The sequence below is a fragment of the Pseudopodoces humilis genome, chromosome 27, assembly GCF_049639895.1.
Source record: "Pseudopodoces humilis isolate 2021_Gansu_Grassland_sample_001 chromosome 27, ASM4963989v1, whole genome shotgun sequence".
In the NCBI taxonomy this organism is placed as follows: Eukaryota; Metazoa; Chordata; class Aves; order Passeriformes; family Paridae; genus Pseudopodoces; species Pseudopodoces humilis.
The window spans coordinates 6,092,167-6,115,562 of NC_142226.1; the positions used below are offsets into that span (position 1 = coordinate 6,092,167).

The 23,396-nt window shown below is 64.4% G+C and overlaps 4 protein-coding genes across 12 annotated transcripts in view; 2 read left to right on the plus strand and 2 right to left on the minus strand.

The window, feature by feature from the left end:
• The first annotated feature begins 942 nt into the window (after positions 1 to 942).
• Positions 943 to 6,709, plus strand: SYTL1 (synaptotagmin like 1). 5 transcript variants are annotated; one of them, XM_014258573.2, is made up of 16 exons: positions 943 to 1,098; positions 1,711 to 1,825; positions 2,611 to 2,881; positions 3,195 to 3,343; positions 3,421 to 3,529; positions 3,775 to 3,814; positions 4,067 to 4,166; positions 4,316 to 4,407; positions 4,754 to 4,873; positions 4,945 to 5,111; positions 5,184 to 5,286; positions 5,385 to 5,546; positions 5,614 to 5,692; positions 5,760 to 5,859; positions 5,934 to 6,139; positions 6,450 to 6,709. In XM_014258573.2, the coding sequence occupies exons 3-16, from the start codon at positions 2,661 to 2,663 to the stop codon at positions 6,587 to 6,589; spliced, it is 1,788 nt and encodes a 595-aa protein (XP_014114048.2). In that variant the 5' UTR covers positions 943 to 1,098; positions 1,711 to 1,825; positions 2,611 to 2,660; the 3' UTR covers positions 6,590 to 6,709. The 5 variants fall into 5 exon arrangements, with proteins under 5 accessions (XP_014114048.2, XP_087923603.1, XP_014114049.2 ...); XM_088067477.1 differs by having other exon boundaries at positions 4,112 to 4,166; XM_014258574.2 differs by having other exon boundaries at positions 2,614 to 2,881.
• Positions 6,710 to 7,138: 429 nt separating this feature from the next.
• CD164L2 (CD164 molecule like 2) lies at positions 7,139 to 12,223 on the minus strand. Of its 2 annotated transcripts, XM_014258575.2 has the most exons (6): positions 12,038 to 12,223; positions 10,330 to 10,434; positions 9,902 to 9,979; positions 9,683 to 9,748; positions 8,890 to 9,055; positions 7,139 to 7,554 (listed from the first exon to the last, which is right to left on the minus strand). In XM_014258575.2, exons 1-6 carry the CDS (start codon positions 12,120 to 12,122, stop codon positions 7,548 to 7,550), a joined length of 507 nt encoding a protein of 168 aa, XP_014114050.2. In that variant the 5' UTR covers positions 12,123 to 12,223; the 3' UTR covers positions 7,139 to 7,547. The 2 variants fall into 2 exon arrangements, with proteins under 2 accessions (XP_014114050.2, XP_087923604.1); XM_088067478.1 differs by lacking the exon at positions 7,139 to 7,554 and having other exon boundaries at positions 7,564 to 9,055.
• A 1,486-nt stretch (positions 12,224 to 13,709) lies between these two features.
• On the plus strand, positions 13,710 to 15,509 carry GPR3 (G protein-coupled receptor 3). The gene is made up of 2 exons (XM_005529669.2): positions 13,710 to 13,769; positions 14,225 to 15,509. The coding sequence occupies exon 2, from the start codon at positions 14,396 to 14,398 to the stop codon at positions 15,380 to 15,382; it is 987 nt and encodes a 328-aa protein (XP_005529726.2). The 5' UTR covers positions 13,710 to 13,769; positions 14,225 to 14,395; the 3' UTR covers positions 15,383 to 15,509.
• A 6,939-nt stretch (positions 15,510 to 22,448) lies between these two features.
• Positions 22,449 to 23,396, minus strand: part of WASF2 (WASP family member 2) — a 32,557-nt gene continuing 31,609 nt past the window's right edge. For all 4 annotated transcript variants that reach the window (XM_005529668.3, XM_088067433.1, XM_014258546.2 and 1 more), the window contains exon 9: positions 22,449 to 23,396. This exon is cut by the window's right edge and continues 4,205 nt beyond it. The gene's annotated coding sequence lies outside the window, so the exon portion shown is untranslated.

The following is a 23,396-nucleotide window of genomic DNA, read 5'->3' on the forward strand; positions in this document are numbered from 1 at the left end:
TCCCAGGACAGCCATTCCAGGGATCCCATTCCTCTGGGACCCCCCAGCGCCCTGCAAGGGCAGAAAGAGCGGAGCGCCCACGGACAGACACACGAAGCCACTGCTGAAGTCTCATTTCCTGAGAAACCGGGCTAAAAATAATCCCCTTTTCTTGTGGTCCTGTGCTCGGTATGTGCTGCCATCTCACATTAAAGCTGGGGGGGAGCCTGACCCCCAGCCCCAGCCAGCTGCTCTCTCTCTGGCACTGAGGGAAACTGAGGCACAGGTCCTGCTGTGGTGCTCCTGCCCGGGTTTATCCCTGCCTGGCACTGCTGGCCAGATCCTGCGTGGGGCTGAGCACCCGGGATGGACCCCTGGCCATTCAGAGCTAGATGGAATTGTTCTAGGATGGGGTTGTGGGGCTGGATATATCCGTGGGACAGGGACTGTGGGGCTGAGGGGAGCCATGGGGTGAGAACCACGGTTTGAAGAGGAGGCTGGGGCCGTTCCATAGGCTGGGAATGCGTTCTGGAATGGGAGCCATGGAGCCAAGGACACCCTGGGGGATGGGGTCCTGCAATGTCCCAGGGACCTGATGTTGCTCCACACTGGGCTTTTGGGGCGGGGGGCTGCAGGGGGCTGCATGGGGCAGATGTGCTGCTCCCCCCGTGCCCAGCACAGACCAGTCCCCCCAGTTCCCCCAGTGCAGCCCAGGGGCTCTCCCGGGAGCCCCAGAGCCACATCCTGCCCCCACCCCCCGTGTGACACCAGGGTGGGACATCTCCCACCCCATCCCTTCTCCACACCCTTGGCTTCGGGCCTCTACCGGGTTTGGGGTCCCCCTGCCCGGGGCGCATCCCCACTGCGCCACCCCTTCCCGGGCCTGACGCCTCCCAGTTCAGCCCAGTTCAGCCCAGTTCAGTCCCGTCCGGCGGGTGCTGCCGGCTCCAGTCCCTGCTTTCCTGCCGCCGGGCGCGGAGGCGCTCGCAGGGCTGCGCTTGAGTCACCCCGGGCACAGCACCCAGCCGGGGGTGGGACCGCGGCCACCGCGCACCCACCACGGTCCCCGTGGGGCGCTGGGGGGGCGGGCGAGCCTCGGAGCTCCCGGCACCTGGGCAGGTAAGGGGGGGCGTGGGGCTGCAGCGGCTCCTGGGGGTGCGGCCCGGCTCCTCTCGCCCCGCTCGGGGGGTGCGCACTGCCTCCCCCCCCGCTCTGCTCCCCAGCGCAAGGCTGGGCTGGGGGCTGCGGGTCACGCGCTCAGAGCTGACTTTCCTTGTCCCCACGCTGTGACCGAGGCCTGAGGCCCCCGTGATGGGGTCCCTGGCTCCGGGGGGAGGCGAGGGTGTCCCGGGTGTCGGGCAGCCCCGGCTGTGCTGGATCTGCCGGGATCTGCCGGTTCCTGGGGGCGGTGGGGTCCCCCGGGAGGGGCTGGGAGTGGCTGCGTTTTAGGGACGGGGTGCGGGGGGTGTCTCACGCCGTCCGGACCCCCTCTTCATCTTGTCGGGCTGCCTGCGATGAAAAAAGGGGGACGTGCACCCCCACCCGCTGTGGCTCGCTGGGGAGGTTTAACTGGTTTGACTGGTGCCCCGTGCGGGGTGGGGGCCCGGGTGCCCAGCACCCCCCTGCGCACCGGCGGGGCTCTGGGGCTTTTGTTTTGGCTCGGTTTTGGGGACCCCAGCGGGAGCTGGGCACCAGGGCAGCCCCTGGCTCACAGCGAGGTGCCGTTTTTAGGTGGTGGCTCTGTTCCGGGGTGGGGGGACCCCCCCCGAGTGGCGGCGGTAAACAGGATACGAGCGGAGGCGGCGGGGACACAGCGGCAGCGTCACCCCCGCCCCGGGGACAGCCGGTTCGTGTCCCCCAGACCCCTGCGGGGCGGGTGGGGGTCACGGGCTCCCCCGAGGGGCTCCTGCTGGGGCTCCCCTGCGTGTCATGGGGGTCCCTGGTGCTGGTTTGCTGCGGGCTGGGCCGGGGCCGTGCTCACCCACCGTGCTCAGGTGCTGGGGGTGTCTGAGACACCTGCGGGGCGGGGACAGGACCCTCCGAGGGGCTGGGGACAGGCTGGGACAGGGCCACCCGTGCGGCGGGGTCAGAGTCTCCTTTGGGACTGGGAATGGGGCACTGGTGGCGGTGGGACACCCCAGCAGCGGCTCTGGGGGGGCCCGGGGGGGTCCAGGCTGATCCTGTCCCACGGCTGCTGCAATTTCCTGCCCTCGGTGACAGCAGGCAGCGCTTTCCCAACAGCGGGGACAGGAAGGGCCGTGGTGAGGCAAGGCCGGGCATGGGGCAAGACCCCTCTGGGAGATGCGACGAGCCGAGTCCGGTCTCAGCCTGGTTCGGTCTCAGCCCATCGTGGCGGCAGCCGAGCCTTTCTGCCATCTGTCCGTGTTCCCTGGCACCCGGTGAATCCCTGGGAAAGCGGGCAGGGCAGAGCCGGCCCTGAGCAAACACGCTGGGCAAACACAGCCCGCGGGCAGGGTCCCGGCAGCGGGCAGGGCTGGGCTGGCACGGAGCGGTGCCCCCGAGCCCGCCCTTCTCTCGGCACCCTCGGCATCGTCCCGCACCTCCTTTGTGCCCGGTGGGGTCGGCGGGTGTTGGGGGTGTGGGCTGAGCTGCTCCCCCATGTCCTTTCAGCAGGATGAGCGGGGGGGACCCTCCCCAGCGGCCCCGAGCTGCCTCTCCAGATGCTGGCATCGCTGGTGCACGCCCGGCACGCTGAGCCCCCCTTGTCCCCGGGCGGGCCGGACCCTCGGGGTGTCCCCGCCGTGTCCCCGGGCCCTGCCATGGCTCTGGAGCCCGAGGCGCTGCTGGACCTGAGCTTCCTGACGGAGCAGGAGCGGAGCTCCATCGCCGAGGTGCTGCGCCGGGACTGGCAGCTCCGGCGGCGAGAGCAGGGACGCATCAGGTGGGCTGGGGGTCCCTGCTCGGCCTGACCCACGGGGACAGCACGGACCCCCCCAGAGCAGCCCCGGGGACAGAGCGGCCAGGCTGAGGGTCCCCTCTTCCCCTGGTGATGGGGTCACCCACTGCGCTCCGCCACGGCGGCGCCCCTGGCCCGTCCCACCGGCACCGAGGGTCCCAGAGGTCCCGGGAGGGGGTGGCTGCTGTCCCCCGGCCCTGCAGGGCGGCCGCAGCGACTGGGAGAGCTCCGGGGCAGCGGCTCGGTGCCGGTGGCGGTGCCAGGGCGGGGGTCCCAGTGTCCCCCTCCCGCCCACCAGCAAACTCCGCAAGTCGGTGTCGGACCCGGCGCGGCTGCGGAGCCTCACCGGGGACTGGTTCTGCGACGCCCGCGCCCAGCGGCACCAGCAGCAGCAGCTGGGCTCCGACCTCGTGCGAGCCTCCATCCGCCGCAGGAGGCGGCCCCGGGGTAAGCCAGGGAACGTGGCCGGGGCTCAGGGAACGCGGGGCCGGGGCTTGGCCCGCTGATCTCCCCGATGTCCCCAGGAACGGGGGGCCTGGAACGCGGCCCCGGTCTGGGCGAGCTGGAGGCCATTGATGAGCCGCTGGCAGAGGAGAAGGAGGATGAGGATGGTGCGTTGGAGACGGACGAGAGGTGAGGGAAGGAAGGGTCAGCCCACAGGCGCCCCGGGGCTGGTGGCACCTTACTGGTACCCACTGGGGGTGGCACAAGGGGCTGGAGGGGGAGCAGGACCCCTGGTGAAGGGGATGGTGCAGTCAGGGCCGGTGTCTGCCCATCATTGCGGGGTCTGGTTTCCCACCACCTGTCCACCACTGTCTCCCACCATCCTAGCATCTGTCCACCATCCAGACCAAGCTAACCGTGCTCTCTTCCCACAGCTCCCCCCCAGAGGAGGTGCAGGAGGCCACTGAGCCCCAGGTGGGTCCCTGCTGTGGGGCTGAGGGGTACCTGGCACCCCGCTGTTGGTGGGGTTCACCCTGCAGCACCCCCAGCCCCATCCCAGGGTTGTGCTGTGCTTGGAGTGATCCTGAACGCTGGGGAGTGATGGGAAGTGTCCCACGGAACATCCCACGAGGTGTCCCATGGGCCATCCTGTCCCCAGGAGCACAGAGGGCTGGGCTGGGGGACGAGGGGGTGCCCGGGGTCCCGTCCTCACCCTTTCCCTCACAGCCCGGCCCCCCCGCCCCGGCTGAGGAGGGGACCCCGATGTCACAGGCGCTGCTGCAGGGTGACATCCTGCTGAGGGAGCGGGACAGCCCGGCCCAGCCAGGTAACTGGGAAGGGGGTGGGTGCAGCGGAGGTGTGGGGGGCTGCAGCCCCCCAGCACTGCTCACCAGCCTCCTCCTGCCCCCCCTGCGGCTCTTCTCGCTGCCCTGGCCAGAAAAGCGATCCCCCTCCCACCGCCCCTTGTCCCTGCAGGCGAGTCGGGAGCTGGGAGCGGCTTCGGCTCGTCCAGCACGGAGGAGGATGAGGAGGAGCCGGACTCGGCACAGGGCGACCACGCTGGGCAGGTGGGACGGGGGCTGGGGTGGGGGTTGGTGGGGCTGTGTGGAGCTGGGGGGGCTGGAAGGGATTGGGGGAAGCTGGGGAGGGTTGTAGGAGTTTTGGAGAGGGTGTGGAGGGGTTTATAGGGCTGCAGGCTCTCAAGGGGGCTTTAAGGGGTTGAGGGGCTCTATGAGTTTGGAGGGCTGGAGGGGTCTGTACAAGGTTGGAGGGGGCTGTGTGGGGTTTTGGGGGCCTGGGGGGACTGAACAAAGGCAGTGCAGGATGGGCTGTAGCCAGGCACCGAGAGCTGGGTGTCCTCAGTGAGTTTGCAGGCCCAAGAGGGGGGATGCTGACCCCTCTTTGCATTCCCAGAGACCAGAGACCCCCGAGCCGGATCAGACCCCCCCAGCCCCTCTGTCCCCACAGAACGGCCACACTCCCCCGAGCCTGCTGAGCACCAGCTCCTCCGTGTCCAGCCTCAGCTCCTCCACGGTACGGGGCCGGGGCTGGGCGGGGGGCGCGGGGGCACCTCCCCAGCCCCCCTGAGTGTGCCCCCCCTGCAGCTGAGCGGGAGCCTGATGAGCCTGTACAGCGAGGGGGAGCTGGGCAGGGTGGCCGTGCGGGGCTGTGTCCAGTTCTCCCTGCGCTATGACCCGGCCAGGAAGGAGCTGCAGGTGCACGTCCTGCGCTGCCGGGAGCTGGCCCAGGCCAGGAAGCAGCGCTCGGACCCGTGAGTGCCCCAGCCCCCCCTGGCACTGCCCACTCTGGCCCCCACCGCCCCCAGCTCCATTTTTGGCCCCAGGTACATCAAGACGTACCTGCTGCCGGACAAGTCCAACCACAGCAAGCGCAAGACCGCCGTGAGGAAGAGGAGCTTGGATCCCGTCTTCAATGAGACCCTCAAGGTTTCTCACCCTCCTTTGGGGTGGGTTTGGAGGGTCCCCACGGTTCAGGCTGGGTGGGTGGGAGTGGGGAATCTCAGCCTGTGTCCCCTCCCCGCCAGTACAAGCTGGAGAAGAGGGACCTGCAGGGCCGGACCCTGAACCTCTCCGTGTGGCACCACGACAGCCTGGGCAGGAACCTGTTCCTGGGGGAGGTGGAGGTCGCGCTGGGCTCCTGGGACTGGGCCAACACTCGCCCCGAGTGGTTCAGTCTCCAGCCACGGGTGAGCTCCTCGCCTCCCCAGCCCCCCCACTCAAGCACTGCCCCCGTAACCCCCCCGTCCTCCTCAGATGCCCATCCCCTCCGACGGCCTCGCCAGCCGGGGCAACCTCAACCTGGCGCTGAAGTTCCTCCCCGCTGGCTCGGAAGGTGAGAGGGGCCCGTGTGGGGCCGGGGCTCGGCTGTGGAGGGGTGCCCTGACCCTTCTGGCCCGCAGGAGGGGGGATGCCGCCCACGGGGGAGCTGCACATCTGGGTGAAGGACGCTCAGAGCCTCATCCCGCTGCAGAGCGGCACCGTGGACGCCTTCGTGCAGTGGTGAGGGGGGGTGACAGCCTGGGGGCTCCCAGAGGGGTGCTGGCTGTGCCCCCCTCACCCCGGTGTCCCCCCAGCTACGTCCTGCCGGATGACAGCAAGGCGAGCCGGCAGAAGACGCGGGTGGTGAAGCGGAGCCTGAGCCCCCTCTTCAACCACACCATGGTGTACGACGGCTTCCAGGCCAAGGACCTGGCCGAGGCCTGCGCCGAGTTCACCCTCTGGCACCACGAAACCTTCTCCAAGCGCCAGCTGGGCGGCATCCGGCTCAGCCTGGGCACCGGTGAGGAGGAGGGGTCCTCGGGGTGTCCCCAGAGCCCCAGGGTGTCCCCAGCATCCCAGGGTGTCCCCCAGCTCCTCAGAGTGTCCCCAGTGTCCCTGGGTGTCCCCAGCATCCCTGGGTGTCCCCAGCATCCCTGGGTGTCCCCCAGCTCCTCAGAGTGTCCCCCATGTCCCTGGGTGTCCCCAGCATCCCAGGGTGTCCCCCAGCTCCTCGGGGTGTCCCCAGTGTCCCTGGGTGTCCCCCAGCTCCTCGGGGTGTCCCCAGTGTCCCCAGAGTCACGGCTGGGGGTGACAGGGTGCTCTCTCGGCAGGGAGCAGCTACGGGCTGCCCGTGGGCTGGATGGACTCGACGCAGGAGGAGCAGGGGGTGTGGAAGCAGCTGCTGCAGCAGCCCGGGCACTGGGTGGAAGCTCTGCTCCCCCTGAGGACCAACCTGGTCCCCCGGGTGTAGCCCCCAAGGAGCAGCTGGTGCCGGTGGGACTGAGGGGTCTGAGGGATGGGGACCTGGGACTGTGCGGGCCGGGGTCTGTGCCCTCCTCTTCCAGCAGCAATGAAGTGGCACCAGAGGGAACATCTGGCGGCTTTTCCTTGCTGTGGGCACATCTGGTGCCCGTTTATTGCACAGGCCACCATACCCTGACTTCTCCCTCCACTGTGGGGCTGCAGCTGCTGCGTCCCACTGCTCCCAGTGTGGGGCTGTGCCCTCCAGCACCGGCCTTGTCACAGCCCTGGCTGGGGTGAGGGGGTCACTGCTCTGGGGGATGCCCCTTTTCCTACTGGGATACCCCACACTGGGCTGTCCTGTCCCACTGGGACACCCACCCTGGCTCCCTGGCACTGGGCACTGCAGTCACCTGGGACCACCCACCAATTCCACCCTGGGGCCAGGAACAGCCGAATCCCCAGGGCTTTTTCTGCAACCAGAATCTGCCAGGACAGCCCCCACCGCTGGGGCTTTGGAGGGGCAGGAGGTGGACGACAATGACAATGACACCAGAAATTACAGGAAAATCCTTTATTGGTTTCTGTCCCCCCAGTTCCAGCTCGGGCTCTGCCTGGTGTGGGGCTGGGGCCAGCAAAGGGTCCCCCACTGCCACCACGGCCGCGTGTCCTCTGATTCCTGGATGCCCCTGGCCTCCCGGGCATCTGGCAAGCGCAGGGTGGGGCTGCAGGTGGAATTCAGGGTGGGATGGGCCCCCCGTGCCCCCCCTGCATCCCCTGGGAGCAGCCCCGGAGCATCCCCGGGCAGGCCCGGGTGACAGGTGCCACCCCGCTGTCCCCAGCTTTGCATAGTCGTGGTGTGGCCGTGCAGGGGGACGGTCCGGCTGTGGAAAGGTGACCCCAGCAGGGGCCTCTTCACCCGGGGAGGACGGGGCCAGCGACCCCCCCAGCCTGGAGGCTCGGGGACCTCAGATCCTGGTGCATTAGACAGAGAGGAGACACGAAAGGTCCTGGGGGCTCCACCCTGGGGGTCCCGGCCCTTTCAGCCCCACGGGTGCTGGGGTGTCCCAGTGCCCACCCCCACCTCGGGAAGGGTTGGACTGCGGGGGGGGGTCCCTGCAGCCCCCAGGCACAGCAGCCCCCGACACAACGCAGACACCGCCTGGCAGAGTTTAATGGGGGCAGCCCGAGCTACAAGTGTCACCCCACGGCACACGACACGCAGCCCCCTCCCCAAAAGAGCACACAGAAAGAGGGTGGGGGAGAGGGACCCCCCAAGCCCCCCCAGAGCACACAGAGGCACAGCAAAAGCACACAGCAAGGCCCTGGGCCCGCTCCTCCGGCGGGGGCGGGGGGCTGGGGGGTGGCAGGGCGTGGTTGGGCGCTCCAGCCACAAAATGTGAGAGGGAAAAGCACCCAAGAGCCCCGAGGGGAAGAGGGGACCCCCAGCCCCAGGAGGCTGGAGGCTGTGGGGAGGCAGCAGGGCAGGGGGCAGTGGGAAGGGGGCTCCTGGGTGCTTGCTGGGGCCAAACTGGGGCCAGACTGGGAGCCCTGGAGTTCCCGTGCTGTCAGGGAGGCTCAGGGTGAGGGGCTGCACCCCGCTGGGGTGAGGTTGGGGGCACTGGGGACCCCTCACCCCCGTGGCAGAAGGGGCTGTACGGGGCTGCAGCCCTGAGGGCTCCGTGCCGAGAGGGGGTGGGGGGGACCCCCTTCCCTTCCATCCCCAGCAACTCCCAGGAAACGCCAAAACCAGTTGGGAAACCCCAAAACCAGTTGGGAAACCCCAAAACCAGTTGGGAAACCCCTGCCATGCAAACCAGGAGGGAGGCTCCACGCCGCCCCTGCCCGGGGAGGTGTGAGGGAGGGGTGAAGCTCTGGGAGTGCCGGGGGACACCCCCTCCCCACTGCCACCAGCACCCAGAACCTACTGGTTGTCCTCTCTGGCAGCGTGGGAGGAAAGAGAGAGGGGCACGGCCCCCACATCAGACACGGCAGCACAGAGCAGCACCTGAGCCAGCTCTCAGGGACATCTGGGGCCCTCCCGCTCCTCGTGGGGCTCAGAGCCAGACCCAGGCAGGCAGTGACAGACAGAGGACGTGGCAGGACAGCCGGACAGCAGCAGGGGGACACGAACCCCTCCATGTCCCTGATGGCCCCCGCAGGGTGAGGAGGGGTTGGCACAAGGAGCCGGGGGACACAGCGGAGCGGAGAGACGGGACACGACCCCAGAGCGACCCCAGGCTGGGCTTTAAGGGTGGGCTCGGCCCGGGGCCCCCATCCCGGATCCCGGCGGGAGCGCGGGGCCCTTACAGAGTTTGGTAGGTGCTGTCCTTGGATTTGATGAACTTGATGATGAAGAAGGCGACGGCCTGGACGCACAGCACCAGCACGATGCCCCCGATGAAACTCGCCGTGTCGAAGCCGGGCGGGTGGAACTCGGGGCTGCCCGTCAGCGGGGCGCTGCTGGTGGTGGTCCCTGGTGGCCGGGGAAAATGGGAGGTTTGGGGAGTTCTGGGTGCTGTTGGCATCCCTGAGCACAGACGTGTCCCCCAAAGAGAAGGGATTTGGGGTCTGTGAAGAAACCAGTGGCTGCACAGGGAGGAATGGTGGGATGCCCCCACCAACACGTGGATGCTGGGACAGGCTCAGCCCCTTCCCATGCCAGAGCAGCTGGAGCTGCAGGAAAGGAGCCAGTGGCAAAAAGATCCCAGTGGGATCAATAATTCAGCAGGCTCCAGGCTCCAGTTACCTGCTGTAATTAGCCCAGAGCTCTCCAGTTCCCCCTTACTGGAAGAGGCTCCTTCTCCACTCCCAGCCAGGCTGGAGGTGGCAATTCCCAGCAAGGATGGAATCAGGGCTTGTTCCTGGGGGGCTGATGGGTGCCTGAGTCCCTGTATTGTTGGGTGCAGAGAGGGGACAGGGACACAGCTGTGACCTGGGACAGTGGCGCATCCCTTGATCCAACCCTGAGGGCAGCTCCACTCATCCCTCCCAAAGGGATGTGAAATAGAGAGGGAAGGGCCTTGTTGGGACGAGTCACTGATCCCTGGTACATCCAGGACCCCCATCCCACTGCCCCCCTCCCCTCCCCAGACCCACTCACTTGTGGAGTGTGTCACTGGCTCCTTGCTATGGGATCGTGGAGGCTCCTCCGTGTGGGACTTCAGTGCTGGAGAAGGTGGGGACAGAGGGAAGGGGTGGCAGGGGACATTTCCACACGCCCCTGCAACCCAAGTCCCTACCCCCGTGGCCCTGGCACCCCCAGCAGCGCCTCTGTCCCGAAGCTCAGAGGGTCTGGGGGGGTTTGGGGGTCCGGGGTTACCTCGGCACTGGGTGCTGGTGTTGTAGAGTGCGCAGGCGTCCCTCACTGCTGACCCTCTCTGCTCACAGCTCCCTGTTTCTGCGGGAAGAGGGAGCAGAGTTTTCCCGAGGATCCCAAACCGGTGCAGACAGTGGTGGTCAGGCCCAGGGCTGCCCTGGGCACCCAAGGGTTTGGGATGAGGAGGCTTCGTTCCCAGGGCTGGGCATCCACTGAGGGTCTGGGAGTGGGGGCTGCACCCCCGCAGGGCAGAGCCCCAAAGAGAGGTTTGGAAACAGCTGAGCTGGACCTTGGCCATGAAAGCAGCTGGGAATGGGCATCCAAGGGAGCCGAGTGCTGACACCATCCAGGCACAGCCCCGGTCCAGTGATGGGGGCTGGGGAGGGGCTGATGAGAGCCCCTCTCTGTGTCCACCCAGCTGAGCCCCTCACCTGGCTCCTCGGGGGTCCCGCAGCCCACCCAGACGCAGTCGGTGCCGTTGTGGGAGTGGCTGCTGGCTGTGCACATCTCGCAGGACCTCAGCTTGCCACACTCTCCTGCCAAAGCCGGGGAAAAGCGATGAGGCAGGGCCAGCAGCCCTCCCTCCGGCTGCAGCGTGGGGGCTGGACCCCCGGCTCCATGGGGGGACAGTTCTGAGGATGCAGCAGGAGGGATGAAGGCACATCCCACAGCACCAAACCCAACAGCGCCGTGCCGACGGGCTGCTCGTAGCATCACCAGCCCTCCAGCGAGGGGACACCCCACAGCCCCAGCGCCCACCCAGTTCACACAGGGCTCACCCATCACCCACACCGCAGGAAACATCCCCCAGCACTGGGATCTGGGATCTTTCGGTGGAGGCTGAAGTGGGATGAGGCGGCAGCACCAGCCTGCTCGGGGTTACCTGAGCCATGTCACCCCTCTGCCCACCCAGGCCACCCTGCAGGACCCCCCCGTCCCCATCGGTGAGCCGGTGAGTCACCCTGGTGTTTGCGGAGCTGCTCTTCCCCCACTCTCGCTCATCATTAATTTACAACGCTGGCTGGCGGCGAGGGAGGCTGCGAGGAGCCGCGGCCGGGCCCTGCCCGCACCTCGCTGCGTCCCACGCCCGCGTTTGCAGCATCCCGGGAAAGAGCCGGGAGCCGTTCCCCAGGCTGGATGTGTTTCCAGGCTCCCAGGGGCAAAGCCTCTCCTCGCGGGGCTCGCTGGAGGCTGTGGCACGCTGCCATCCCCCTGGGCTGGCTCCCCAGGGGACGCAACAAGCACCAGGCATCCCTGCCGGCAGCGCTTCCCATGGCACCGCTTCCCTCCGGAGGCACCGCCTGCAGGCCCCCGGCTTTGAGGGGTCCCTAAAAACCACGCGCGGCTGATAGAGAAGCCCCTTCACTTCTTTCCCAGGAAAAGCCAAGGGGGCAGGCGGTGGCGCAGGGCAGGAAGCGGAGATGCTGCGGCCCCATTGCCATGGCTACGGGAGGGGGAGGTGGGCACGCCGCTGGCCCCCCCTCCCAGCATTTGGAGACCTGCCGGGAACCAATGGGAAAGTAGGACTTTGTTCGCAAGGCTTTAGGCAGGTTTATCATTTATTTTTATCGCGGCAGGCGCAGGAACAGACGTTTGAGCCCAACGTTGTCAACTCCCGCTCCTGCCGTCAGGTGTGGGGAGGGAGGGGGAATAAAGGGGGGCAGCGGGGCCGGCTGAGGGCAGCCCCACTCCCACGGGTGCTCTGGGAACACGCGTGGTTCCCTCTGGGATAACTCAGGCTGGAAATGTCTCCCTGCAGCAGCAGGGGGATGGGAGAGGGGGAGCAGAAGGAAGCCTGGGGTTTGCATAATTAATGCCTGGAGTTGCAGCACCTCGGGAAGGAGGTGACGGCTCCGTTCCCCTCTCCCCACCGCGGTCCACGAGATCCCCACACTTTTTGGGGAGGAGCTCGGACCCCGCACGCCGCTTATCCCGCTGCAGCCCAGCGCAGCCCCCTGGCCCTTGGGGGTCCCAGCCCCACGGCTGGCAGCGGGAGCCCCTCTCCCCCAAAACGAGGTCGGGGGACCGAGCCCCGTGGGGGCGAGAGGAACCCCTGGGAAAAAAACAACCCCCACAAAAAGTTCAGCTGCCCCAAAGCTGCAAAGCCCCGAGTTCCCCTCCCGCGCCCCCCGGCCGTACCTGCGCGGGTGGGAGCGGGTCCCTGCGCGCACAGGAGCGCGCACAGGAGCGCGCAGCGCAGCGCCCCGGGACCCGGCGGGGCCATGGCCCGGCCCGGCTCGGCTCGGCCCGGCTCGGTCCCGGCTCGGTCCCGGCGGGAGGGGTGTCCGCGGATCTCCCGGGAGAGCGGAGCGGAGCAGATGCGCGCCCGCGGGAGGCGGCCCCGGCGGCGGCGGGGGAGGGGGGGCGGCCCCGCCTCGTCCCGCCCCGCCCCGCCCCGGCAGCCCCGGCCCGGGGGTGTGGGGGTCTCCCCCTCACTGCACACACCCCCATCGGCCCTGGGAAACCCGGGGCTGCTGCGCACACCTGTGCACACCTGTGAGCTGCTGTACACACCTGTACACACTGCACACACCTGTGCACACCTGTGAGCTGCTGTACACACCTGCACACACTGCACACACCTGTGCACACCTGTGAACTGCTGTACACACCCTTACACACTGCACACACCTGTGCACACCTGTGAACTGCTGTACACACCCTTACACACTGCACACACCTGTGCACACCTGTGAACTGCTGTACACACCTGCACACACCTGTACACATCTGTACATACCTGTACACACTGCACACACCTGTGCACACCTGTGAGCTGCTGTACACACCTGCACACACCTGTACACACCTGCACACACCTGTACACATCTGTACACACCTGTACACACCTGTACACATCTGTACACACCTGTACACACTGCACACACCTGTGAGCTGCTGTACACACCTGTACACACCTGCATGTCCCGTGTGCCCTGCACACCCTGCACGCTCGCTGCCCACGCTCTGCCCGCTCCAGCCCCGTGCCCGGGACACTGCCGCCCCCCGGGCCGGGTCCTGCCGCTCGGACCGAACCGAGCTGAACCGAACCGAGCCCCGGCCGGTCCCTGCCCGGGCTCCGAAGGGGCGGCCGCAGCCGCGCCCGGGACCAGCGGGGTGTCCCGACTCTGCGGGGTCCCAGCAGAGCAGCAGCCCGGCCTGGGCTCTCCGGGACCCCCTCTCTCCCCGGCGGGGACAGATCTCCTCGAAGGCTTCGAGGAAGCGGCGCGGGGGAAGAGCCTCGAGAAGCGCAGCCTTCTCCTCCCTCCTCTCCTCCTTCTCTCCGGGGGAAGGGCACCCCGCCAGCCCTTCCCGTACCCCCCCGGCCGGTCATTCCCGCTTCTCCTGGCCCTGAATTATTCAGCCCGGCTTGGGAAGGCCGGGCCGCGGGGACAGGCCGGGAGAAGGGAGGGGGCTGCGCAGCCCCGGCTGTGCGGGGGCAGGACAGGACCCGTCCTCGACCACCCTACGTCCCCCCAAACTCCGGGCCGCCCCCTCCACAGCGGAGCCCCCAAACTCCGCATTGCGGGGACAGGGGCGAGTCAGGCTCCGCACACCGGGCTGCCGGGGGTCCCCGGGTGGGAGTTTGGGGGGCGCGGAGCGGCGTGGGCGGGGCGCGGGGGGCTGTTTTTATGAATGAGCTGCTATTACTATGCGGCGCGCGCGCCCCCGCGCTGCCCGCCCGGGCGCTGATTGGCTCCGGCGCGCCATTGACGTCACAGCGGGGCGAGCGGGGCCGGGGGGGCCGTGAGTCACCCCGAGCCCCCCGGACCCCCCCCGGCCCCGCTCGGGCGCTATAACTCGGCGGCGCCCATGGCAGCGGGGCCCCAGCCGGGCAGCCCAACGCAGCCCGGGCCCGGCATCCCGGCAGGTGAGTGCCCGGCGCGGGGGGGACACCGGTGGAGGGGGGAGCCCGCTCTGGCGGAGCGCCGCGCTATGGGGAGGGGGGCGAGGGGCGGCCGTGCCCCCCAAAGCCCGTTCAGGAGCTGTGCTGCCCGCCCGGGGGGAGAGGCAGACCCTCAAGGTAAGAAGGGATGCCATAGTGGGGATAGGAGGGTGGCTGCTCCCGCTGGGGTTGCTGACTGGGGGGGGCAGGGTCGCCCCCCTTACCTGCTGCTTGGGATCCCCTCACTTTGGCCCCGAACTCCTCCCGGGGGATGCTGTTTTCCACTGCCAGTCCTGCTCCCCTGGATTTATCCATCAAAATCATGCAGTGCCCAACCCCCAGCAGCTAAGGCAGGCAGGAGCAGGGGTGTTGTGTGTGCGTGCGTGTGTTCCGTCCCCTTTATTCACCTGTTTATTTTAAAACTAAACCATCTCATCCAGAAAAATCCCCTCGGAGCAAACAGCGAGCACACTCTCAACCTACACTGCTCTGCCCACGCTCCTGAAGACAACTTTTGGAGGCAGGCAGTACTGTCCCGTCTGGGCGGCACAGGGGCAGCTCGTGGACAGCAGGTGCTGAGGGGCTGCTCTTGCAGGTCACCCTCCGCCATCATGATGGAGAAAGAGCCCCCCAACTCCAGCGAAGGCCAGCAAGGCTGGTTCTCAGCCAGGAACGGCAGTGGCAGCTCCTTGGATCTGGAGTCTGTGGTGCAGCCCCTCGCCTTGAACCTGTGGGACGTTGTCCTCTGCATCTCGGGGACCATCATCTCCTGTGAGAACGCCATCGTGGTGGTGGTCATCTTCTACACCCCGGCTTTCCGCGCCCCAATGTTCCTCCTGATCGGCAGCTTGGCCACAGCCGACCTCCTGGCAGGCTTGGGGTTGATCCTGCACTTTGCCTTTGTGTACTTGATTCCGTCGGAAGCGGTCAGCCTGCTCACCGTGGGGCTCCTGGTCACCTCCTTCACGGCCAGCGTCAGCAGCCTGCTGACCATCACCATCGACCGCTACCTGTCCCTCTACAACGCCCTCACCTACTACTCGGAGAGGACGGTCACCAGGACTTACATCATGTTGATCCTCACCTGGGGAGCCTCCATCTGCTACGGGCTGCTGCCCGTCATGGGCTGGAACTGCCTGAAGGAGCCCTCCGCCTGCAGCATCGTCAGACCGCTGACCAAGAACCACCTCATCATCCTGTCCGTCTCCTTCTTCGCGGTGTTCGCGGCGATGCTGCAGCTGTACGTGCAGATCTGTAGGATCGTGTGCCGGCACGCGCACCAGATCGCCGTCCAGAGGCACTTCTTGGCCAGCTCCCACTACGACACCACCCGCAAGGGCATCGCCACCCTGGCCGTCATCCTGGGCACCTTCGCGTCCTGCTGGCTGCCCTTCGCCGTGTACGGGCTGCTGGGCGATGACAGCTCCCCGGCCCTCTACACCTACGTCACCTTGCTCCCCGCCACCTACAACTCCATGCTCAATCCCGTCATTTACGCCTTCAGGAACCAGGAGATCCAGAAAGTGCTGTGGGCCGTGTGCTGCGGCTGCTTCTCCTCCACACTGCCTTTCCGCTCCCGCTCCCCCAGTGACGTCTGACGTGCCCCCCCCGCATCTTCCACTCACCGGTTGCAGTCGGGGATTTGCTTTGATTCCCCCTTTTCATTCCCAGAGGCACATTGCAGGAGCTCTTGGAATCGAGCAGCTCTTCCCAGCCTCATCCTATTTGGGCACAACCCCTTCTTTTCCTCTATTTTTCCACTACTTTTTGACAAGAGAGAAAAACGTATTTTTTATTCATAATATAATCTATATTTATGTGTGTGAGAGAGGGGGGTGATCCTCATATTTTCTTTAAAACTATTTATGATGCTTTATTTTTTTAAGGGTGGGGAAACACCAGGAATGTTCATCCCCTCTTTTTTTTTTTTTTTTTTTACAATCTTGTTATTTACCTCAGATAAAATATATTTTATACATTTGGGGAAGGGGAGGAGAGACTCGTTGTCAGAGGAGGAGGGACTCAACCCCCTCCCCCCTTTCTTCCAGCCATCCATCCATTTATTTATTTATTGGTATTTGAATTATTATTTAATTTGATTTCCATGCCTCCTTCCTGCCGCCCAGCGCTGGGCCCTGCTGCCCTCTAGTGCTCGCTGCCTTCAGGAGGGGGGGGCTGTCAGAGGCTCTGCACCCCCGAACCCACAAGTTTTGGGGTCCTCTGTGTTCTGCCACCCCCCTCACGGCACCCGGGGCTCCCCCTGCCAAAGCCTTTCTTTGCACTGGGGTTGGATTTGCACATTTCTGGGCTGGGGAGATGGATGTGAAAGGCGAGGGGACCCCCGGGGATGGGGACCCCTCACGATAGGGACCCCTGTGGATGGGGACCTCTCAGTGGGTCAGGGTGGCGGGGCTGCTTCTTGTTTACAGCTCTGGTAGGGGAATAAATTAATTTGTGGTACGAGGTGCGGCTGTTTGATGCTGGGGAGGGGGTGGGATGGCGTTTCCCGAGGGGGCAGAGAAGGCTGATGTTCCCGAGTCCCATCAGGGCCATCCCCCTGCTGCGTTTCCCTGCTCCCGGATAAGAGATGCCGAGTGACAGCGCTTCCCCCACCCATCACATCCTGTTAGCAGGAGCCGGCCCGGGGGGAGCCGCACTGAGGCCCCTGACCATCCTCATCCTCACAGCCCCAACAGGCCCAGGGGCTGCATCCAGTTCTGCTGGTGACATCTGACCCTGTGTCCCCCCCACCCGGGGGTGCCGAGGACTCACTCCCACCGTCCCTCCGAGGGGTCGCAGTCTGGGCCCTCCATCCGGCAGGAATAACATCTCTGCCCCCACCGCTGAACCCCAGTCCCTTTCCTGGTGGAGGGGGCACAGGGGGACCGTGCCCAGCACCCCCACACCGAGACTGCCACGCTCCAGAAGTCGCTGCTCACATGGCATCTGGACACCCGTCCCTGCTGCCCCAGCTGCCCGCCGGTGGCAGGGAAGGCGGGGTTAATGATGACAGAGCTAATTAGGGCAGCGCAGCCCCTCCGGTAGCAGCGTGTGCTCCCGCAGAGCCCCCCGTGCCCTGCCCAGGTTTCTCCCAGGCATTCGCGCGTCCGCAGACGCGGCAGAGCCCAGGGCTGGGGAGCAGCCGGGGCCCGGGATGTGTGCGGGATGTGATGTGTGAGGGATGTGTGCGGGATGTGTGCGGGATGGGTGCGGGATGTGTGAGGGATGTGCGCAGGATGGGTGCGGGATGTGTGCGGGATGTGATGTGTGCGGGATGTGATGTGTGCGGGATGTGTGCGGGATGTGATGTGTGCGGGATGTGATGTGTGCGGGATGTGATGTGTGCGGGATGTGTGCGGGATGTGATGTGTGCGGGATGTGATGTGTGCGGGATGTGTGCGGGATGTGATGTGTGCGGGATGTGATGTGTGCGGGATGTGTGAGGGATGTGATGTGTGCGGGATGTGTGCGGGATGTGTGCGGGATGTGATGTGTGAGGGATGTGATGTGTGCGGGATGTGATGTGTGCGGGATGTGATGTGTGCGGGATGTGTGAGGGATGTGATGTGTGCGGGATGTGTGCGGGATGTGTGCGGGATGTGTGCGGGATGTGTGCGGGATGTGTGCGGGATGTGTGCGGGATGTGTGCGGGATGTGATGTGTGAGGGATGTGATGTGTGAGGGATGTGATGTGTGAGGGATGTGATGTGTGAGGGATGTGATGTGTGCGGGATGGGTGCGGGATGTGATGTGTGCGGGATGTGTGCGGGATGTGTGCGGGATGTGATGGGTGCAGGATGTGTGCAGGATGGGTGCAGGATGTGTGCGGGATGTGTGCGGGATGTGATGTGTGCGGGATGTGTGTAGGATGTGTGCGGGATGTGGGAGGGATGTGTGCGGGATGTGTGAGGGATGTGTGCGGGATGTGATGTGTGCGGGATGTGTGCGGGATGTGTGAGGGATGTGTGAGGGATGTGATGTGTGCGGGATGTGATGGGTGCAGGATGTGTGCAGGATGGGTGCAGGATGGGTGCAGGATGGGTGCGGGATGGGTGCGGGATGGGTGCGGCCCCCCCGGCTCCGCTTCACCTCGGGCTCGGGGAGCTGGTGGCAGCCCCGAGGGCTGGGGCTGTTTATTGTAAAGGAAATGAACATTTCCCTCGGCTGGGCGCCGACGAGGGGCTGCGTTAGCAAGTGATGAGGGGAGATGGGGCTGGGAGGGCCGAAGGACCCACAGATTGTCTGTCTCCTGCTCTCCCAGGGCTGGGCTCAGTGCTGGGCAATTCTGGGCTCCCTTTGTCCCCACCAAGGTTAAGCCGGAGGCTGGAGGTGTTTATTCTACCGCAGGGCTCAGCTGAGCACCCTCAGGAGATAATTCCCAAGCCTGCCTCCCCCAGCAGTGAAAAATCCCGTAATTCCCAGCTCTGCTGTATTCAGGGGCAGTTTTTACCTGGTGATTCTTATGTCAACATCACATGGCAGCTGAAACAGCTTTTCTCTCCCTCGTGCCTCCCCTGCTGATGTCTTCAGAGGGAGCTTCTCTATGGTGTGCGAGCCCATCCAGTTCCTCCCGTTCCCTGGGGTCCCTGTCACTTCCCCTGGGGACAGGGTGACACACCAGACTGTGCATGGCACAAAGGCAGCACCATCCAGGTCTGCTGGAGCCCCTCCTCAGGCTCCCACGCAGCACAGCCGGCGCTGGGGTGGGCACAGGGCTGCAGCCCCCTTCCCCAGCTCCTGGCAGGGCTGTGCCATTGCTGATCAGCTTCCTCGATTGACTGGGGGCATGCAGAGGGCTCAGGAGTTGTGGGGACCCATAGTGACAAGGTGGCATTAAAAACAATCACAACTCAGGCCAAGGTGCTTCCCCTGGACCAGAAATTCGGGAGCTGTGGGAGCTGAGCCCCCACTGAATCCTTGTGAGCACCAGGCTGACAATGTCACCCTCCCAGCCCCATCCCCTGCTGATATCACAGTGGCCATTGCCCAGCTCCCTGTGCCCCCTTCCCAGGTGGGAAATGCACCTTTGGCTCCTACCTGTGTCTGGTTCCCTGCTGTCAGGATGGACGAAGGAAGCTCAGGTGGAGCTCGAGCTGGAGGAAGCCCCCACCCCGGCCCTGCCAGTGCTGGTCGCTCTCCCAGCGCTCCAGCGAGTCCAGAGACATTCCCAGCTGCTCCAGGCCTTCGGGGGATGATGGAGCAGGCAGCACGGGCGGGGAGATACAGCAGGGCTCCCTTTTTTGGTGGAGAAAGAGGCAGAAAGTGGAGCTATAAAAAAGAGTCAAATCCATCCAAGAAGGCGCCAGAGTGCTGAGCAGCCACCCCCATGCCAGGGATGTGCAGGAGAGGCTCGGGGGGGATCAACAGCCCAACTTTGGGATTAAAATATGAGCTAAGAGACGTGGGCACAGCCTCACCCCAGCTGTGCTCGCACATCTGGCAGGGCCAGCCCTTCCCAGGCTCCCAGCAGATGCCGCAAGCACAGGCAGCTCCTGCCTCCAAGGCCTGCCCGTGCTGCAGTGCAGGCGGGGGGGGCGGGCTGGGGTTTGCTCCCCTTCTCTGCTCTGAGCAGCCCTGGCCCTGCTGGCAGCAGCGGGGCCCAGATCTGGCTCCAAGCACTTGCCCTTGGCCACCGTGCAGGTGAGAGAGCTGGCAGCACCCACAACAGCGCCAGGGCTGGCCCCAAACCATCCGCTCTGGAGCTTCTGCTCCAGCCCTGGTGCAAAAATCACCTGGGTTTTGCCAGATTGGAGGAGGGAAGAGGTTGCTGCAACCCCAAAACCTCCCCCTGGCACCCCGAGTGCCCTGCCTGGAGCACAGCCAAGAGCTGCCCTTCCCCACAGCCCATCCCAGGGATGGGTCTCTGCTCCCAGTGCCTTACTGCAGCGCCCATGATGGGACCACGGGTCCTGCCGTCCCTCCTCCTGCACCACCCTGGTACAGCCGGGCCATGGGGAGGGCTGGCAGCTCCAGTTATGGGCCTGGGTTACATTTAAATGAGAAACCTCAGCCCTGGCTTGGGGGATTTTGTCTCCTTGGAAGCAGGAGCAGGCAGGAAATGAAGAAAACACAGCCCTGCTGTAAGTGTTTTACCAAATGCCGGAGGCAGCGGGAGGCATTTCCCGGCACAGCTCGGCCTCGAGCATCATCCCCAGCCACCACCACAGCCACGGCTCTGGAGGCATCGGATGGTGCTTCCCAGGGAGGGAAGTCTCTCTGAAAGGGCTGTGCTTGGTGGGAAACAGCAAAGTTCAAGGAGAGGGGCTCAGCAGCCTCCCATTTCATCCCTGTTGCCACATGCGATGCAGAAGGCGGCTTCGTGCCACGAGCCCACGGCTGTGCAGGGGCCCGGGGCCAGCAGGACCCTCTGCTCTCCACAGGAAGCTCCCAGAGGACCAGGCTTCCATGCTGGCTCAGGGCTGAGGCTTTGTCTAAATGGATGGGGAGAGTAACTCAGCCCTGGCCACATCCCCAGCTCCTGCCTTAAGCCCTGGCCATGCCGGCACTGGCCTTTGCAGAGCGGCTGAGCCCGGCGCAGAGCTGCTGCCCTGCCAGACTGCAGAAACTTGAGCTCCAAATAACATAATTCCTCTGGCACCCCGTGGTTATTTGTGAGCTGCTGTGAGCAGATGGAAGAGTTACAGATAAAGCCATCCGCAGCACGGGAGCCGATTGCCTTCCCCACACAACCGCGTAGGCAACGGCAAAGGCAGGGAGGAGGAGAGAAAAAACCCACCAGGCAGCGGGAGAGCGAGAGAGAGGAGTCAGCCATTTCTGAGGGGCTGAGCTGCCATCTCAGCACACCTACGTGCGAGGAATGGGGACTTTCTGCTGGCGCCGGGCCCTTCCCAGGGCACTGGAAGAGGGTAGTTCTCTCCCACCACCCGTGGCTGCTTGGCCAGGGACAGCAGCGCGAGCCGGGGGTGACATTGGCACGGTGGAGCGCTGCCACACACTGGGAGAGCAGGCTGTTAACGCTGATCCGAGCTGGCAGCGCCTGCACTTGCTTCGGTCCCAGAGGGGGAATTAAGGGAGAGAAGCTGACGTCAGTGGTGGAAAGGACACGCAGCCCACTCGTCCAAGGCAGCCGGCAGCATCTTCTGGGTGTTGCTACCACCACCTTGAAGGAGAAAATTAAATAGGTCTTTGGAGACGAGGGCTCCTGTGAAGCCGCAGCGTGGCCAGCTGTGATCCTGTGCCAAGCGAGGAAGAGACAGACGGGCACGGAGAGGGATCAAAGGCCGGGGCCAAGGCCGGTGTGCCAAGGCTGTGGAGCTGTAGAGACACTGCCCCAGCTGTGGCAGCAAAGTGCTGGGGCTCACACAACCCATCACTGCTGGGCTTCTCCTCCCTGCACCGAGCTCAGCCTCAGCCTCCAGGAGCTCCCCGGCTCCGTGGAGGGGGGAGGCACAGGGCCCTGCGGGTTACCCAGGAAGGCAGATCTGGGATTAAGATCTCCCTGTTGTTTAGGGGGTTAAACCAGCACAAACCTCACCAACACCCCCCAAACTCTGATGATGACTTCCAAGGGCTGTCAGTCCAACAGCACAGGGCCAGGCGTTGTCCTGCCCCCCAGAAAAGCAGAGGCAGCACCTGGCCACAGCCGCACCCATCCAAAGGCAGCCGGGAGCTCCAGTTGCTCCTCCCAGGCTGCAGCTGGAGCCAAGAGCTGGGACACGCAGCTCGAGGGAGTGTGGAAGCCCCAGAGCTCCCTCCTTCCCCTGCCCTCTGCGCCCCAGCACGACTAAAGGCCTTGCTTGTTCAGGAGCTGGCAAGGCCAATTAATCTAATGAGGTTTTGCAGCCAGGGACCATTGTCAGCCAAGAAAGGCACAGCGCTGCGGAGCGAGGCACCGGTGTCTCCTAAAGCCAAGGGAATTTGGCAGAGCAAAGCCCGCGGTAAAAGCAGGGACGAGGAGCAGCAGGGACAGAGCCTTTTGTTGCTTTTCACCAAGCAGCAAGAAAACAGAGCCCCACGGAGCGAGGCCAGACGAGGCACCTGAGCTCAGGGCCAGCAGCCACCGCTGCCAGGCACATTCACTGCACAAGGGACCCGAGCTGCGAAATGGAGGCAAAAAGCTGCAGCAGCCCCTTCCCAGCACAGCTGCAGCAACTCTGCTCTGCAAGATGGAGCCCAGGTTCATTTCCTGTGGCAGGGAGTGCTGCAGGGAGGCTGGAGGCTGCTTCTGGACGGGGCTTCCTTGGTGCTGTGACCCTCAAATTCCCACTGTTACCAGCCCTCAGCCCACCCCAGCATGGGAGATGTGTCTGTGCCCATGGTGTGTGCCAGACAGCTCGGGATGCACCAGCTCTCCCCAGCCTGTGCCTGGGCACCCCCACGGACACTGGGATTCCCAGAGCCCACCCTGGCAGCTGCACTGAGGACACAAGGCCAGGCACAGCTGGTCCAGGCGGCCCCGCAGCTCCCAGGAATGAGCCAGGTTTGCCCAGAGCAGCTGTGACTGCCCATCCCTGGGGTGTCCCAGGCCAGGCTGGACGGGGCTTGGAGCAGCCTGGGATAGTGGAAGGTGTCCCTGCCCATGGAATGAGATGGGATTTAAGGTCCCTTCCAGCCCAAACCCTTCCGTGACTCCAAGTCACACACAAAGCCACCGCAGCCCGTGCCAGGCTCACACCCCCCACAGTAACACACACAGGCACCGACTGGATAGAAAGGTTTTATCAAGTTTTAAAAAAGAATCAAAAAAATTATTAATTTTTTTTTTATACATGTACATTACAAAATATTTGCAGTTGGGATCTTCATCCAGGGGTTACTGAGCTGATTATTAAAAACAACAAAACAAAGCAGCAGGAAATCTGGCTTATACAGCAACCGACAGGGAAAAGCACAGTCATTACACAGGAATACAGGAGGCAGGGAATCTGCACTGGGATGTGCAAGTATGGACCAGGGGCAGGCTCTGATCCCCCACAGCCACTGCCTCCCTGCAGAGTCTGGCCATCAGTGTTTATTTTGCTGGGGTAAAAAAAACCGGACAAATCTACAGTATTTTGCTCACAAGTTTGGGGTTTTTGTCCTTTTTTCTTCTTTCTAAGCAAAGTTTCACTGCTGAAACTCCTTTGGTCTGAAGTGAGGAACCCCCTGGACCCTGAGAGTATCCATCAAACGCTGCCTTTCTGAACCCCAGCCTGGCTGGGTCCGTGGAGGGCACTTCCCATCCCTCCTCTCCCACCTTATCTCCTGCTCAGCAATAAACCCCTAAGATACAAGTGGAATAATTACTCTTATAAATATATTTATATCATGTAGGAAAATAAGGCACTTCAGGAGGGGTTACAGCTTGTCTAATTCTATGACATTCTAATCAGGAAGAAAAATGGGTTAGTTTCTGAAGTGAATTAAAATGAACGTTAATACAGTAATAAAAACATCGGATCCACTTCCACTTCAAGGCTTTGTTTAAAAAGGAAGAGAAGAAAGCACCCCCGAAATCCAAGAGCAGTGAAACCTGACCCGGGGCAGCTGCATCTGCCCTGCCAGGCAGCTCTGTCCCAGAGCCCCTCCAGGGCAGGGACTTCCAAAAGAAACATGTGAAATAAGTTCACGTTCCGCAAAAAAATACAAAATCCAATCTACCCTTTCCCTGAA